This window comes from Mixophyes fleayi, chromosome 1 (genome assembly GCF_038048845.1).
Source record: "Mixophyes fleayi isolate aMixFle1 chromosome 1, aMixFle1.hap1, whole genome shotgun sequence".
Taxonomy (NCBI): domain Eukaryota; kingdom Metazoa; phylum Chordata; class Amphibia; order Anura; family Limnodynastidae; genus Mixophyes; species Mixophyes fleayi.
In genome coordinates this window covers 340,339,407-340,357,534 of record NC_134402.1, presented here as the reverse complement: position 1 = coordinate 340,357,534, position 18,128 = coordinate 340,339,407, and the positions used below count along the sequence as shown (strand labels likewise).

The 18,128-nt window shown below is 38.8% G+C and overlaps 1 protein-coding gene and 1 long non-coding RNA gene across 2 annotated transcripts in view; one reads left to right on the top strand and one right to left on the bottom strand.

Moving 5' to 3' along the window:
- Window positions 1-1,675: 1,675 nt before the first annotated feature.
- On the bottom strand, window positions 1,676-17,320 carry PPM1F (protein phosphatase, Mg2+/Mn2+ dependent 1F). The gene is made up of 7 exons (XM_075216276.1): window positions 16,969-17,320; window positions 13,278-13,414; window positions 10,152-10,351; window positions 9,592-9,780; window positions 5,694-5,837; window positions 5,189-5,282; window positions 1,676-3,780 (listed from the first exon to the last, which is right to left on the bottom strand). Exons 1-7 carry the CDS (start codon window positions 17,127-17,129, stop codon window positions 3,413-3,415), a joined length of 1,293 nt encoding a protein of 430 aa, XP_075072377.1. The 5' UTR covers window positions 17,130-17,320; the 3' UTR covers window positions 1,676-3,412.
- The window catches only part of LOC142161060 (uncharacterized), a 69,969-nt gene continuing 69,073 nt past the window's right edge, over window positions 17,233-18,128 (top strand). Inside the window, exon 1 of the long non-coding RNA XR_012693343.1 lies at window positions 17,233-17,554. This is a non-coding gene — a long non-coding RNA (uncharacterized LOC142161060). The remainder of the gene's footprint in view (window positions 17,555-18,128) is intronic.

The following is an 18,128-nucleotide window of genomic DNA, read 5'->3' as shown; positions in this document are numbered from 1 at the left end:
CCCTTCCATTCTCCATGGTAACCATTGTAATGGGTTAGTCTCCTTCTAGCTTTAGGCATTAGGAAACTAGAAACGCCCCCAGGTAATATGTAGTTCAGCTCCTCATCTTCCACTTTCTTTTCCAGACTCTGGCTGACATTAGAGAGGACAAGAATCAGATTTTTATTTAGTGTGTAGGGACTTACTTGCTTTGAATGGTGCTGGTAACGCAACACAGGTGGTACAAGCCGAGGAAGTCTGGTTACCTGGAGACCGTTACCTTCAGTAACAAACTGTATTGAGATTTCAAATCTGAAAATTAGCGTGGGCATCAAGACAGTTGCTTTGTGAATGCACGCACACCATGTCCAGGGTTATAGGATGACCAGGACGCACACAACCTCACAACCGTTAGTGCAAGTGTTCACCGTTTCATGATATCACAGAAAAAGAAGCACAGGGGCATCATCAACGGGATGGTGCCTAAGTCCAACCCCAAACAGACGAGCAGCACCCTCCCTAGGTAAGCCCCTAAGTTGTGCTTGTTCCTAGATTTTAATCAAGTTAGCTATTTAGTAATATTCTTCCAATATCAGTACTCTTGTAGAGTTTGTGCAGGGGAAGAAAGTAAAGTTAGTTTCATAGGGTCTGTGGAGCCTTGACAAGACATTATCTACAGATTATGATGGGGTCTTTTGTGCAACATATAACTGTGTTCTCAATAGGACCCAGGAAAGAATGTGCACCGTCCAAACAGAGTATCTTAAGATGCATCACAGAAGTGATTACACAGAAATCAAAGAGAAACAGACGCAATGTACCATAAATCTTAAAGGCTCACTCAACAAGAGCAGTGGCATATTTTGGGCACATAGGGCTTGGGCCTCAACAGTGGATGTCTGCAAAGCAGCTGTATAGTCATCTAATCATACCTTCACTAGATATTAACTACTGGAAATAATGTAATCTGCTGGTGCACAATGAGGGAAACATATACTACACACATCTACTTAATAAATAATCTATTAAACCTTTGTGTTTACCAATTAAATTAAAATATTTAGGCACATGTTAATTTTACGGGCATCACTTGACTCCCCTCTATCCCTCCAGGGAGATATCCGTTATCTTGCGCACAAGTGCAGAGCCCAAAAGACGTGAAATGACAGATGGGCACAGTAACAGACTGTAAATGGGAGGCAGTAGTGATGCTTTGTCACAGCCTCTCTAATCAGGTTTGAGACATGAACGTCTGCATCACTGGGCCCAACACATACCTTCCCATCTGAATTACCTTAACTAAAAGGGAACAGGGTAGAGCATATTCGCCTGCATAAGTAAGCAAACATTTCTCCACTAGTCCAAAATAGCAGCAATATATAAACTAGGATACCGTGGCTCGAGAGCCCTCATACCACTGACGCCAGTATAATTAAAAAGTGGCTAAAATTTATTCCAGTGTGCTATTCTCCAGAAAAAGCATAACAATGTGAAATTTAACAGGCAACATAAAGCAGTATGAAAAATGATTTTCAGTTAAAAACAAAACACATCTCACAAAAACAAGACTGCAGAATGTGGTCTGGCAAGAAATATATAAAATACTCCTGGTCATGAAGGAGTTAAACAGTGACAATTAGTGAAACATACACTACACACACTGACAGGTTATGAAATGATTTAAACAGTCTCCATGTACTTATATAAGCAAACATTTATTTGTACAATACTCATAGGCATATACAGGGTATATAACAGTCTGTTTTCCTTTGCGTTAATTACAATACTGAACAGAATATGTAGCTTTAACAGTGACAATACAGTCTATCGAGAACTCAAGTCCCTCACAATCACAGAAAACTAGTGAATCCCAAGACAGTCCGATGCCAATGCAGAGGTTATCTTTAGAAATGAATAGAAAATAAAATTATAGCTTTACCTGTATAAAACATTAACACTGTAAATACTAAAACATGTTTAAATAGGCACCAAAGACAAGTCGAATCACAACATTAAAATTGTACGAGTAGTGATATGCACTCCTTTTTGAGTAAAATAACAAGTGGTAGGATACTTTGATTTAATGAAAAGGGAAAAATTCCACATATTATAAAAAAAACCTATACCGTGAGGGGGGTATTAATACTGCATAGAACCACACCATAAATGTAACTTTTATTTAAAGTAGAAAAAAATAAGACATGTTAGCACTGTCCTGTGTGACTAATGGTCACAAACAATAACTGCAATGCATTTCTGTATGTACTGACCGCAAAGATAATGTTATATAAGTTTGTGTGAGATTTACCGAAGGAATGTTGTTTTTGTTTTTTTTCACTGCACACAAATACAGCGATACCACTATAAGCAGTGCAGGCTGAGCTGGCTTTAAAGATACAGTAACTTCAGCCTGTGGGTACATTGATCCACAGTGAAACAATAGTTTCCAAATGCTAGCTTTTAGTTTAATTGCTATAGGAATGTTACATGCAAGGAGACTTCCTAGAGCAATACAACTCTGCTCACATCAGCGCATGTAGTAGTTAATATGTAGATGATTTTCATTACTGAAAAAGTACTGCATCTTTTAAGTTTCATTCTGTTAACGGTTAAAATAAAGGCCTCCTTTGTATCCGTCAAAACAGTTATACTGCTTAACAATTACTACGCTACAGTCCAAAGAAGGTGCAGGTGAGCCTTACATTGACAGCATACGCAATATAAGTTATATTGTCACTTCTATGTGGCTGGTCAGAGTACCCACTGTGCGTCCCGATGAATTGTAGTGGTCCAATGACTGAAAATGTGTTACCAACCAGCGAAGGGAGTACTTCTGATCACTCTCCACTTTAGGCGATTTTTCTATAGCAAGAAATTCTTTTTTTTTTTTTTTTAAAGGTTTTCATTTTTCATGTCCGTCCCCTTTCACAATGGTATATTAAGATTATTTCAGGGGTGCCCAGCATACAAGAACATGAAAGTGGTTGGCCCTTTAAATGGATTTAGCCTTTAGTCATGATAACATTACAAATAGCACTCAGACTGTAATTGTAGCAAATCACTCTGCAGTCTGAGAAATCCATACAGTAATCTGTCTTCGCATAACATAATACTGTGTAAAAAAACATCAGAACAGAGGTAAATAAACTGGGAGAGCAGATAATGCTTTCACATAATCATACTGACTAGAGAAAACCAATTTCAAACCAGCATATCACCAAGATATACAATATTAAATACAAAGAAGTTGTTTCCTTTTTCTAAAAGTATTTGATCTGAATTGTTACTTTATATTCCTTCAGTAAAACTTTCTCTGATCGTTTTCACATAGAAAAGCTGATGACACATGACCCCTATGTGGGAGTCAAAAAAACCTATGGCCTTACCTTACAAAATATTCTTAGATTGTCAAATCAATCAGTGAGTGGATTTATCAAGCAGCATTATCCGACACAACTTCCACTCCCCCACCCCCAAAATCAAACAATGGTTCACCATCCCCACTTCCATGTGCCAAAAAATCCTCCAGGACTTTGGCAGGTTCCTGAAGAAAGACCACCAGCACTGTTATATTGTCACTAGAACCACCCTCTTTAGCCGCAGTTACCAGCCTCTCAGCAACATGTTGCCCATTACCACCATTTTCCCGAAGGTGATCTAGAACAAGTCCAGGTACTTCTGGTGATGATACCGCATCGTAAAAACCATCACAAGCCAAGACCAAAAAGTCCTCTGAACCACTGAGAATGTGGGAAGTCACATCGCCTTCTCCAGACACATATGGCTTTTGGTCAATGTCACCTGAAAATAGGACAAAATGGTTATAAATTATTGGGTTACTGTGGGGAAAACAGTGTCCTCTAGGACACAAGTTTCTTCACCTACTTGAAGGAAGATACAAGGCTCTTTCTAAAATCCTAACCATATATAATTCCACTCTTATGAACCACCAGGTATGTTATTTTCACTAAAGTGTATTCACATGTATTCATTTCAGTATACGTCTCCCCTTTTATAACACATCCCTTGCTGATGGTGTTCTAAGCAGGCAGTAGAGGACACATGGTAATTGTTACTGCTTTTTCACATTAGTCTCACTTTTTGCTGACATGATAATGATCCATTTAGGCAGCCGATATATCTACTTAGGTAGGTGGTATATGGGCATTTTGTAAGTCTACATTTTCTTAGCCTAATAAATAGGAAGCATGCTTAGTGTACTTGTCTGCGCATAACAGGCAGAGTAAACACATGGTTGGGGTCATTCATTAAGTTGTTCGGGCAAGGAAGATTTCTCAATAATGTTGCCAAGTAGAACACCATACTTATAATGCTGTATATCATGTAAAAGACTGGTAAAAGCACTTGCAACACAAAAAAAAAAATATATATATATATATATATATATATATATATAAATAAAAGCCCTATAGATGGCAAAAATAAGATGCAAAGTAAACGAAAACTGTAAAAAAAAAAAAAAAAAAAAAAAAAAAAAGGCAACACACCATGTAATAAGAAAATAAAAAGAACATTTCTAAGCATATAGTTAAAAAGGTAATATATCACAGGTAAGTGCACTCTAATTAGGAACAATAAATTTACATATCTCAAGGTGAGTACCTGTTTTAAATTGTAGTTGATTAATGAGAATCATCACTAAAATATTAGCAAGTGAATAAATTGCTAATATTTAGTGGCATATTGCTATTAAATCACTTGATCTATGATAGCTCAGACCAGGTATTCTTGTTGTGGGTCATATATAAAAACTGTCTGTGCAGTGCATTTTGCAAATTAATTGTCTGCTCTAGTGTTTTTACATGGTGCCACCTCCCCCATGTCACCCAATATCTGGAACACTTGCACTATAAGCTCTATCAACACAGTGGGTAACATCTATACAGTTTATCAGGGCTTGTGGGCAAGAAACTCCGTGATTACACTCCCTGAAGAGTATGCAAACACAGAGTTAAATACACGAGTGCACAAAGCACTTGTGTGCCAGTAGGCCTAGACTGTCAATGTTAGCAGGTGAACACTTCCAGTTTTGTTGAAGGCAGAAGAAATGCAGCATAATTAACTGTTGTGTTGGCACTGCTATAATCTATAGCTGGTAATAACAAAGAGTCACACTGGAAGACACCCCCAGAATGGAATTATTACATTTAAGGAACTAAAAATAGACCAGAATAAGTCATTTACTCACCAATAGCTCTGGATACAGCAAGGGTCCCATTAACCCGCCAGCACCCCATAAAAGTAACGCAGCCCCCCAGGGACTCTATTCTTTCACGCTCATCCTGTGAAAGTTGTGTAAGAAGTAAATCAAAACCAGCCTTAAATAAACACAGAAGTGGAAAAAACAAACAAACAAAAAAAGAACATGCCAGTATTATTTCTGCTTATAGTATTTTTCACTGGGAGGCTAAATTACTAAAGCTGACTTTCCTACCAGCTCTTCAGTCTGTTTCTACTCAACGAAGAGTCTGTAAAGAGCTATAACAGATCCTCTAACTGCTACTGTATCTCCAGTAAAATGTATAGATTTTCATATTCATAATAAGCACATTTCCTATGTATACAATTCTTATTTTAATTAATATAGAACTTTTTATATTTGTTTGACATTCTAATACCTATTTTAACACTTCTGGTTATCATATATATTTGTATAAAGTAATACTACGGGAGAGGCGCACACCTCAGCTCACCTCTCTCTCTGGTTTGTGGGGCTCCATGAGTGTCACTGGATTCCCTTGTTGTACAAGAAGTGCTTGGGAGTCTCCTAACCAAGCCACATGGAGCCGTTCACCCTCCAGCAGTGCACACACACCAGTGGTACCACTGCGCAGTCTCTGTAGAAAGATAGAGTAGGAGGAGCAGGTCTGAGTCCAGAGTAACAGCACCAATTTAACATTTGCAACAGACAGTAAATGTTTGTTTTAGAGAATAAAAGCTTAGTAATGTAAAACTAAAGCCTGACATATTTGACAAGGAGCATAATGTTTATATTCCAGAACACTTAGGTGTGGACTGATTGCACTGCTTTTCACTTATCATGGTGAGGTCCTATATAATCGTTGGCACTGTTTACCAATGATGTCAAATGTCTTCGTTATGGAAGGACACATTTGATGAATCCAGAGTGCCATATTTACCATAAAACAACATGGTGTCTTCCCACCTGCTTGTAAAGCGTATAGCCGGATCTCTGATATGGCATGGTGTGCAGAGTTTAAGTAGCTCCTTCATTTCAAGTTCTGTGTCTGAATAATTAACTAGTTCCATAAATACTTAACACATGTAATATTGCTACAAAGGGTATACTTCGTGCATACGTACATGGTGCTAAATTTGCTTTTGAAATGATCAGATTGTATACAGTAAAAAGTATTATGGTCGTTACCAAGGATACTGCTTGTCTTGTTTGTTTGCATTCCTGATGTGGGAGTCAACATACTGATTACCTTAATAATGCAATCTATCTTCTTGGCTAAACTTCTGATCTTTCAGTGAGCTGCACATCATATACTTTGGTATTCACGTCAAGGCAATTGGGATATGTTACAGAGTCAGCCATGTCAATCCTGACATGAATATGATTTATAAAATCTTTCTGACTGACCTGCAAATCATTCACCTATATGGCAAAAACTGCAGGCAAGTATGTCAACGAACTGCAATACAGCCATGCAGCTTGTCTAATTCATAGGTGGCCTATCTGTTGACCCTAGGACTGTTTGATTTTATTATCTTCATAACCTTCAGTGGCGGATTGGGAACTGAAAGTGGCCCTGGGAAAAATTCAGGAAGTGGTCTTATGTAGGGGGACCAATACAAAAGTAGGAGGAGTTGGCAAACGATTTGCCTGAGCCACATCAGTTTTAAGTGAGGCCAATGCAACACACAATGGTAGACAGGGTCACAGCAGCAGATGAAGCTTGTCCTATTAGGCGGAGCTAACACGAAGTAGTCAGCACGCCAGTTACGCATGATCTAGCTTAAGCAAGCAACAGGGGGCTCCCACGATTAGCATTAATGTGATAGTAGTTACGTCCTGGAAGTCCGTTATTGCATGAAGCTCGGCCACCATCAAATAGATCATTGTAACTTGGTTTTATTCACTGTTAACCATTTCAAAATTTGACCCTAGCAGTATAAAAGTAAACAAAAAAAAACAACACATTGCCTCTCCCTACCTGTACACAAACTTTAGGGTGACCATGGTGGTGGGAGGGACCCTTACCACCAAGAAGTGTTCCATCATCCAAATGCCCCCTGTACCTATTTTTGGGGGCAGGGAAGGCTTTCAAAGATAAAAACCCCCCACATACTTTAAAAAAATCACTGATGACTTGTAAACACTGGCATTTTAAACTGTGCACCTGTTCCTTCTACTTTCTTACCTGGATTTTTACTTTGATTGTACCTCAGTAAAGCAAACATTCTGCAGCTGTCACTGAACATAATTAGCTTCCACAGTAACAGAGTACTCAATGTATTTGTCAAAGCCATGAGTCCAATGTCCAAAAAAAGTATGTCCCCCAAAAAATTATATTGTGTTGCTTTAAGATAGTAAATGACAATGCTAGAGGGCTGTATGAAAATCTGCTAGTGACATCATTTAGAGGTGGGCATACAAAACTAGCTCCTCTTTATAGGCCACATTATGGCAAAAAAGTACACACAGTGTGGCGTTTGTGACCCAAGCGGGCTGCACATGCGCTTTGTATGACTCTCTTGCTGGCAGGCAACTACATCTCCCAGCATGCAATGGGGAGGAGGAGCTTGAGAAGGAGCGATTACAAACTACAGTTGGGCTTCTGAGAGGGCCTCAGAGGGACAGACATCCTGAGGGAATCCTCTGCAGCCCATCAGAGAAAGGATAACGGGAACCTGAGACAGAGGGACGAGAAAGAGACATCCTGAGAGATTGGATAAGACTTCACAGTGAAAAGTGAGATAGCTTAACAGAAACCTGAACTGAGAGGAGCCATCTTGGAGGGAGATGCTGTTCATTTACTTGCACTGTGTATGGTGTTATTAGTCAGGTAGGGAACAGGTGGGGAGGCCTGAAGAACATTGTATTATACCCTTTTGCTGGACTCAGATATAATAACTAGGGTGAAGTGTAGGGAAAATTAGTTAGGGGACAAAGATGGAGTTTAAATTGTGAGAACCTGCACCAATTGCCTTACTATTCTGTACCATATGTAAGAGAAGTTCACGTACCTGTTGGGGGAGGAGTCTATGTTACTGAAGCAGCTACATGGTTATGTTACGGGGAGAGAGGATGTAACAAAAGCACAAAGTATATGCCATCCTTATTATGGAGCAAGGAAAGCCTACTGAATCCAGTGTTATTTGAGGAGAATAATATAGTAAAGTGCTGTTGACATCTGGGTTTAACCCATAACGAGGGGCCTAAGGGGCCAGGACATTGCTTTGTACTACTAGCTGACAAACATTTAATCCCATTGAGGTAAACAAGGAGTAGCTTGAGCCGATACTACCGCTTGGTGGAAAATGCATATTTACTTATGTAGGTTTGATTTCAAATGTTTTTTATGCCTTGTGTTTGCCAACGTTAAAGTGACTGTGATAGAACTGAATACATATTCTTGTGGTTAGCTATCTTTGCTAGATAGATATTGTAGAACTGTGTTAGAGGGTAAAGAGGTACCACTTAGTCAGTGTATACCAGAGAAACTTATATATATATATATATATAATAGAAGAGATACTAGATAGTATGTTTTTTGCAAGTGTTTCGTTTGAACTGCATACACAAGTCAGAAAAACTCCCTTAGAAGCTCATGCATCGGCAATAAATGTGCCGGTGTAACTTCTAAAGACCAATCTGGTATATCGTGTGTGTGCCTGTGGTCCAGAGTAGGGGGGGTGGGGGGTTCCTTGGTCTCCCTCTGGTGCTACGGTACCCAGACCAAGGTAGAGGCACTGCACAACACTGAATACGAGGTAAAGGATTCATTAGCAGACAGGACACATACGCTGATACATACACCCTAGCCGGAAAAGGGGGTGTTACAACTATGTATAGCAGAACAATGTGCACCACATACAGCCTATGGCCAACATATCAGCCTTATGCCCACTGTAGCCTCATGTCAACATAACTGCCACTTACCCACCTCCCCTTCCAGTCTTTATACCAACTAATGGTGGTAGTTTGTGGTCTCTGCAGGTTAGCAGGGATGATTAAGATCTGCTGTTGTGAAGAGCCTACAAAGAGGAAGCTTCCACAGTTTCATCTAATAACAAAAAAGGTGGCTTCAACCAATGAAACCACAATGACTCCATATAGCGAAGTCACAAAGATATTGAAACCATGTGGCTTCTAATTGCCAAACAGCAATTTCAACTAATGAAACAGTTTGCTGTTTTGACAGCAGAATAGTACAGATGAAGAGAACACTGAGACAACATGACTTTACACTAGACTGTACTGTGCCAAGCCACAAGCTGCCAGTGGGGCATCACTGTTTTGAAGACTATAAAGAAGGTTTATTTAAGAATATCTGACAGCTTTGTACATAAAAACATATAAGAAGGTAAGTCTTCATTGATGACTGGCTTTAATGTATTTACCTTTCTTCTTGCTCTCTTGAGGAACATAGCATCTGTACGTTGAAAGGATTCTTTCAGGGCTTGGGCTGGGTCTGACACCAATGCCTCATGACGAGCTACCATTACATGTACATGGGTGGCAGCATAGTTGGCAGCATCCAACCCACCGTGCCCATCAAATACAGCAAAGTATGATCGTTCCACACCATCCTGAAAGCAATAAACTTGTTTATTAGAAGCTTCAATTATTCAAAGTGAAACAAAACTGTACTCACAGACTCAATGTTCAGTTTATTGTGTGATGTTTAGTTTTAGATGAGTTATATGCTGGTCATTATTACAGATGATGCTATGTAACCTGCACACTCCTAGCTTTTTTTTGTACAACTCTCAAATGGTTAGTTATAGAATTGTCCACTGTAAACAGCTGAAGCGACTCTGCTATCTAAATGTCAGTGAGCAGTTACATTCTCTTCTAACTTTTGGAGAATTTTACCAAGTCCTGCAATAACATCTCTGCTAAACAACCAAGAATTACTAGAAACATTGTCAGGAAGAAAAGGCAGAAATGACACATTTACCGTAATGCCAAAAAGCTGGTTGAACTCCAAGAGGGCCACGTGACGATCTTCCATTTTCCGCCGTGTGTTGCGAATTGCATGAATAGAGGTGTATGACTGGCGTTTAGTGGTTGGTGGTAAAGGCAGCTGTTTTTGCCACTGGCTGCTGATATCTTGCAGACAGGTAAGGCAATGTTGCAATAAGGCATCTAAACTGAGTACTACAGAAACAGAAGGTAAAGTATTAAGGAGAGCAAGAAAGAAGTGGAGAGAATGTATGAAGAGAATATAAATATATTATTTTAAAGTCAAATGAACATCCCTATGCACTAATAACGGTAACCAATGAGAAAACTTAGGACAAAATTCTCAGATAGTCAACACTTAGTGATAACAAAGGCTTTCTTCACAGATGGACTAATACTCTGTTCTAGTGATTTGATTACCAGTTTCATTATGTACATGACATCTTTTTCATGTTCATTGTGATTATCATTACAGTATAAACTTGTGAGCCTCGATCATATACACTGTTCTAAATTGTATGAATATGTTTGTTTTAATTAGTTGCTAAATTTTACGCAGTGCATGTGATGGTGTATTTTAGAAGGTTTTAATGTATTGCACCAAATTGCAGTAATATTCATATGCTCTAATTGTATTCAAGCCAGTGTCAGTCTCCAGCCTATCGGATGTACAGTGGATATAAAGTATACACAGCCTTATGAAACTACAGGAGTTTCAAAAGGCTGAAATCAAGATAAATCGTAACAGAACGTTTTCCACATAGAACGTGACCTTGCAACTAACAAAATTCAAGTGAAAAACTATTTTTATTTTTAGGAAAAGAGTGAAAATAAACAGCCTACATATACTCTGGTTGTACAAGTGTGCACACCCCATAAACGTATACTTTGTGGAAACACTTTTTGCTTTTATAGCAGTGAGTAGTTTGGAATAAATCTTTATCAACTTTGCAATTCTGTCCCACATTTCCCTGCAAAAAAAGTTCAAGGGTCATCAAATTTGCGAGGGGATCTCCTGTGGACAACCCTTTTTAGGCCATTCCACAGGTTTTCAATGGAATTGAGGTCCTACTCTGACTGGGCCATTCTAAAATTGTAATCTTCCCTTTCTGTAGCCATCCCTATGTTCATTTGGACGTTTCACTTGGATCCTTATGTTGGAAGGTGAAATTCCTCTTCATCTTTCTGATAGAGGCCAGCAGGTTTTGTGCCAAAATATTTGGGAGCTATTCATTATGCCCCCTTTCCTGACTACAGATAATGTATCAGTTGAAGAGAAGCAGTCCCAAAGCATGATGCTGCTGTCACCATGCGTTCACAAATTGTAAGCTTGCACACAGGGACCTCCTTCCTCTGTCTGTATTACCCAGTATTGTCTTATTACAGTGTTTGTTCCCAATTGTAAAACACTAAAGAATTTGCTGGTGCTATATAAATAAATGTTGATGATGTATAGTGTTCTTTGGGTGATGAGCTGTGTTGTTTTGCGCTATACATATCTTTAAGAATTAGCACCAAAAACTTCAACCTTGGTCTTATCAGACCATAACACAGTTCCCCACATGGTTACCCCAAACCATGAATGGATTCTATTTGCAAATTTAGACAGGCTTGGATGTCCTTTTTATGAGAAAAGGGTTCTGTCTTGCCACCCTACCCCATAGTCCAGAAGGCAGTAGATTTGTTTTCACCTGCAGGGAGTGAATATTTCCTGTTAGAAGTGCCTGCGGCTCCTTTTTTTTTTTTTTATTGACGAATGTCTGCAGTGTTCCATGGTACATATCATGACTTTGAATTTTTTTTATCCCCTCTCCCAATTGATAACTTTCAACAATGAGATAATGTAGACGATTTGAAAGCTCCTTGTGGACCATTGCTATCCCAGTGGGAAGCAAACAAGAAAATCACAATCACTTTCACTGCTGGCAGGTGTATGCTAATTACCTTTGAACATTATTTTTAATATGATTTGTTAATTCTGATCACAGCTACAACCTCGTTATGCAAGGATGTGCTAACCTATACCACCAGGGTATTGCAGGGTTTTTATTTTCACTTATCTTCCTTAAAATGTCCTGTTTGTTTTTCACTTGAATATTGTTGGTTACAAGGTCACATTAAAAATAGAAAAAGAACAGACCTGATTTCAGGCTTTTATCACAAACACCTGCAATTTAAATAATGGTGTATAGTCTTTATATATCCACTGTATGTGTGTCCGTGTAGCCAATTATGTTTAACTTGTAATTAATTTATTTTCCTATATAAAAGGAATATTATCCCTAATCTTACTGCTGTGCTTTGATTTTATGCATACTCCTATTTGTATACTCCACCACCTGTCTGTGGACAGCATACCTACAAAGCCAGAGGTAACCCAAACAGCAATACTGAAAAGTCTGCAGGAAGTAGAATATCTGTTTGCTCTACACATACTGGATTAAACAACTTGTGAATATACCAACTCTCACCAAAAGAGGGAGCTTACGCTCTATTAAATACAAAATAACTTTGTAAAGCAGAACAGAGCTACACAAAAGCAAAACAATTGTACAGTATGCTGCACATCAAACACGTGCAAACAAAGTCTTTAGGGCTTATATGATTTTTAAAGTTTGTGTGACATGAAGCTCGCTCAGCCTGTAGAGACTACACAACTTTCTTTGCATGCGTTACTGATCACATGTGCATACAAAGGACTGCGTGTACTTATTCATGGGTACTTCTGTGCCTAAGAGGTACATTCAGTGACTGGAATGCACCTCAAAATAGTATGTAATGTTGCTTATGATAATAAGCTGGTCTGTACATGCAAGTGCTCAATCAATGTGAATGCCATGCAAAAGATCAATGGTGTGTACATAGGAACAATGTTTCCTATTTTGAAGAGAGTTCTAGCTGCATTTTTGGTCACTGAGCTCACCTCAGATCAATGGACAACATGTGGAGACAAAGTATTTATCTGTAAGTGCCTTCAGACCTCTGCATTCTAGTGTAAAGGGAGCCCTATGTATTGCACGTCACAATGATGTCTTATGAAAATGGGATAAACATAAACAGTAACAATTATATGTGGACCTATCCATTTGGCAACATAAGTGTTCTGCAAAACCATACTCACGATCTTTGCTCTCTGGATCATCTTGCGCTCCCTCCACAACATCCTTATCCCTCGCCACAAAAGAGACCAAGTCACTCTGCAGAGTCTGGTGGACGGCAGCCCTGACTAGAGAAGCAGCCATCCATGCTGGTCCACCCCTGCATTAACAGGTAAAGGTATCAGATACCAGTCCAAAAGCATTGGAAGGGAACAGAATATTATAAAATGCCACAAAGAATTCATACATATGGATTGAGCAACTCACTTTAACTTTCACTGCTTGCAGTACTGGATAAACAAAGTGATTAAACTGGTATGAATGAACTATAAGTTCAGTCAACAAAAAGGACAACAAGAAAGTACGGGGTAGACACACGAACACCTAAACAGTACCAGATGCTCACGTGTTATATTTGGTTTTATCCTTTCTGGACTTAAGACATGACTTTCTTGTTGACAAAACGTTTACATAAATGCATCAAGCATTACCATTCCTCTATAACATCATATTCCTTTGTAGTACAGCTTGCTACAATAGCTCTCCCAATGTAACAAGACAAAGTTAATAGCTTCATGTATATGTGACTGAATATTTTATGTCTTTTATTTGAGTGCTGGGCGGCTTCCTCAGGAGTCCCCTGTGGAGTATGTCATTGTATTCCTGTCCTTACTCTTTCTATAAGAAGGTTGTTCCGTCGGGAACAAGCCAGTTTGTATCAATCCATTTAACTCCTTCTAAGCATTGGTAGGTAAAATAATGTGCAAATCAGGAGCCAGGAGCCAGTCAGTTACATGTAGAAGAAACCACGAGGCTTGCTAAAATTTAGATTGCACTTGGTCCCTAACTACCTTCCGAGCACATTGTTAGGCTAGGTACACATTAGTGTTTTCAGCCGATTACTAGATCAATTGGACGATAGGCCACCGTTTGGCTCGATATCGCATTAGTGTGTACCCTGAAACGATGAACAATTGTCCACCCAAAGCACATAAAATCACTGAAAAAGAGAGTCATGATCTTTTCAGCTAATTGTTATGGCAGTTGAAGAGCTCAGATCTGAAGACAGATCTTCTAAAACCTGTATAGTGTGTACACATGAATCGGCCTGCTGGGACTTTTTTTTTTCCAGTCGTTGGTAAAATCATTATAAGTAACTGTCAGGAGGAGGACCTAAATAGAATATTAGAAGTCCCAGGGCCCTAAATAAAATGTCAAATTGATTAAACCCAAGATATCAGAAGCAAAAGTTAAATATAATTATATATATATATATATATATATATATATATATTAATGTGTCTAGAGAAAATACAAAGATAGCAATAAATCATTTGAGGCAGAGAAATAAATTACTAAAACGTTTATTAACTTTCCATTCCATTATCCCTTGCTAAATAACATAGTGTTTCGTAGCAATATTCAATTTGCCTGGGACCAGAAATACAAATAGTAATGCATTCCTGGTGACCAAGACACTTCCTGTAGGTTTCATGTCAGGAAATGCTGCTAGAAAAAGGAAGTACAAAAGGATATGTTGTCACAGAAGGAAGTCTGCTGAGACAGACAGCGATTGTGATGAAGAGGAAGCCTGACAACAACAATCTCTGAGATAGTCACCATAGTATCTTATGGAGGTAGATCAGTAAAATCATACAGATGGACATAGGAAAAAAAGAAACATTTGTTAAGTTTGGGTCATCCAGTATTGTTTATGGAGTTTGTATCATGCTGCTAACAATGTAATATGGTGATAATAAAATATTAAATGCAATTTGTGCTTTCTTTTTTGCTTTGTAACTCTAAAGTCCTCTGACAGCTATGGTTGACATACTGTGGAATGTCAGCTGTACTGGGTTGCGGTTCAATGTAACTTTTCCACTGACAGAAGAGACAGATGTTGGTTAGTACATAATACTTGCCGGTTGAAATTTGGGACAATAAATAAGAAAAATGCACACACACATTGACCTTGCTTTGTGTACAACTGGTATCAATGTATCAATGTGTCTTAATTGTAATACAGACCTTCCCTTTATAAAACTGTAGCTTTAATATTGAAAGGTTATACTTAGAATTTCTAGAAATCATATTTTTCAAGGGTGACAAACCATTAGATGCAAACATTTTTTTTGTAAAGTACAGCTAGTTTATTCTTTAACTGACTGCTCCTTAATGAAACATGGCCAGACCGGGCAAAAAAATAACAATATGGGTCATATTTTGTGCAGAATGCTAATTATATAAAAGACGAGACTTGTGTATCAGTTTATCCTCTCTAGTACTATCCTTGCAATATAATCTTTAATAAAGTTATGAGCTATATGATATTTTTCAGTGAACTATCATGTGTTCCCTGGTCAATGAAGGGCACACAGTATATTTGCATAGAAGCAATGCATCACCCTCACCATATAACTTTTTTGTACCACATTAGGACATCAAAGCATGCATGAAATCTGATCACACAGCATAAGCAGCTAGTCTTGCTGAGAGAGGAGGCCACTATTCAGTCATTGATGTCCCTGAATAGGTGAATTTGCCATGCTGGTAATTTAAAAAAACAAAAACAAAAAAAACAAGGGAAAATGCTAGGAAACACAGAATGTGACCCTATCAGGAAGATTGCATTTTCAACAAACATGTGTCAACTATTACAGCACAAGGGTGCAACACTGAAGAATTCTTGTGGTAAAAGTGCTATGACAGTTCTATAAAAAAACTAAATGAAACAGATATTTTAAGTCTGCCATTGTAATAACACCAAAAACATTGGAGACAGATAAATGATGAAACCATTAAGGCTTCCGTTTCTTTTATGACAATAAAGTCCCACTGAATTTGTAACTTGAAATACTTGTTTTCAAAAACTTTTCAGACTTAAGATTCACCTAAATTAAAATAGTTGAAATTGTTGCCATAGATTATTATAGGCTACCAAAAAGTAAGAGGTGATTTTCTCTATGACCCAGGCAATTGCTGAATTTGAAATTGTTTTCCTTTTTAAAATAGCAGCACAACATAGGATTAAATACTGAATTACTTGTATGAGGACTGTGGCTATCACACGCTTATATGGATAGAAGAATGAATGTAACTGATGTTAAGTGAGCAATGTATGGCTGGTATGTCAGGCATGAAGTGTGGGCCTGTTGTGACATCTCCAGACTGCTCACAGCTGGTATCTGATAAGTTGACTTCTTTATTACTATGTTTTATTGAGCTATTGCTGAAGGATCTTAAATTAGTACATAGTCTGACATAACTCTACAGATGTGTAAAACGGTGTATGTATATGTATGTATGTATGTATATATATATATATATATATATATATATATATATATATATATATATATAAACAAGTTCGGTACTATTCGCAGTTTTACATTGAGCATAGTAAGCCATATAAATGTATAATCAATATGGATACCAAGCAATCTACGTTTAGTAAGGCTATGGTCACTTGAACTATTACAAACCAGTTTATAAAAATTGATGCACACCGGGCTTAAGACAAGCTGGCAATCCAGCAGATAAGGAACTACAAATCCTTGTGGAACTACAAGTCCCAGTAGGTCCTCATTACACAAGAGCAGGGGAGGCATAGGTTCTACATCAGGAAACACAGCCCAATATATATCCCTAAACCTATATCATCACAGAGTCTATGGCACACCGCCCACCTTCCCCTTCACAAGGGGCAGCCCTCACCTGCCCCCCACCAGTCGCAACACAGCCTCGGCCAGTTCCCCCTCGGCCTCATCACGGCTAACGCTCCGGTTTTGTAGCCGTGGTTGCCCCTCTGGCCCCTTGAGGTCACGGAGCACAGCTGCAAGCAGGTCCTGGGCCGCTGCCTCTTCTTCTGCCGCCATACCGCTGGCCGAGCTCGCTCACTCTGCGGGAACCCGGAAGCAGCGCGGGACTGCACGTGTGTGCGAGGCCTTACTCGTGCGGGGGGGACAGGGAGGGGCGGTGGGCAAGAGACCAACAAGGCGCCGGAGCCTCAGCTGGCACACACCAGGATGGATGAGCCAAGAGTCGTCAGTACCAGTCTTATCAATACCTCGTAATATCAGTCTACACAGTGCTATTCCGAGCTGCCTAACCTGCCCGGCCTCCCCTAAGAAGTGGTACAGTCCGTGGAAAGACGACCCAGCATGAGAGAGCAGAGTGACAGCTGACAATGTGGCGCTCTAACCCGGTTACTCAGGCACTAACTGTCACCTGTAACCCATAGCAACCATTCAACGCTTCGCTGTAATTGCGAGGTAGATTAATGAAAACAAGTGACTGCTTGGTAGGTATTAATAAATTAAAAATTAAATAATCTGTACCCTTACAAATAGTAAATGAAACTACCTCAAGTACCAATTTCAATATGCAAGGACACGAAGCTCTTGTGTGTGACACCAGCCCATACCCACCATTCATGTCACTTGTCCATCCATCTCTAGGGTTGCCTTCCTCTCATTATTTTTCCCAATGTATCCTAATTTCTCGTCAGCATTGGGCACACATAAAGGGGGCCTGGTCATAGCTAAGACCTCTGGTCTAAAAATGTTATATATATATATATATATATATATATATATATATATATATATATATATATATATATATACTGTGCAAATGTTTTAGGTAGGTGTGGAAAAAAATGCTGCAAAGTCAGAATGCTTTCAAAAATAGTGTTAATAGTTTATTTTTATCAATTAAAATGCAAAATGAATGAACAGAAATCTAAATAAAATCAATATTTGAGGTCAATACCCTTTGCCTTCAAAACAGCATCAATTCTTCAAGGTCCCCTTGCACAAAGTTTTTGAAGGAACTCAGTAGGGAGGTTGTTCCAAACATCTTGGAGAACTGACCAC

Bases quoted from the DNA above. Each gene is read 5' to 3' on its own strand.
- PPM1F (XM_075216276.1), bottom strand. From the start codon at position 17,129: ATGGCGGCAGAAGAAGAGGCAGCGGCCCAGGACCTGCTTGCAGCTGTG. The intron at 13,415-16,968 runs GTGAGGGCTGCC...CTGTTAATGCAG, and splicing joins TTGCGACTGGTGGGGGGCAG to GGGTGGACCAGCATGGATGG. The intron at 5,838-9,591 runs GTAAATACATTA...ATCTTTCTACAG, and splicing joins TCAAGAGAGCAAGAAGAAAG to AGACTGCGCAGTGGTACCAC.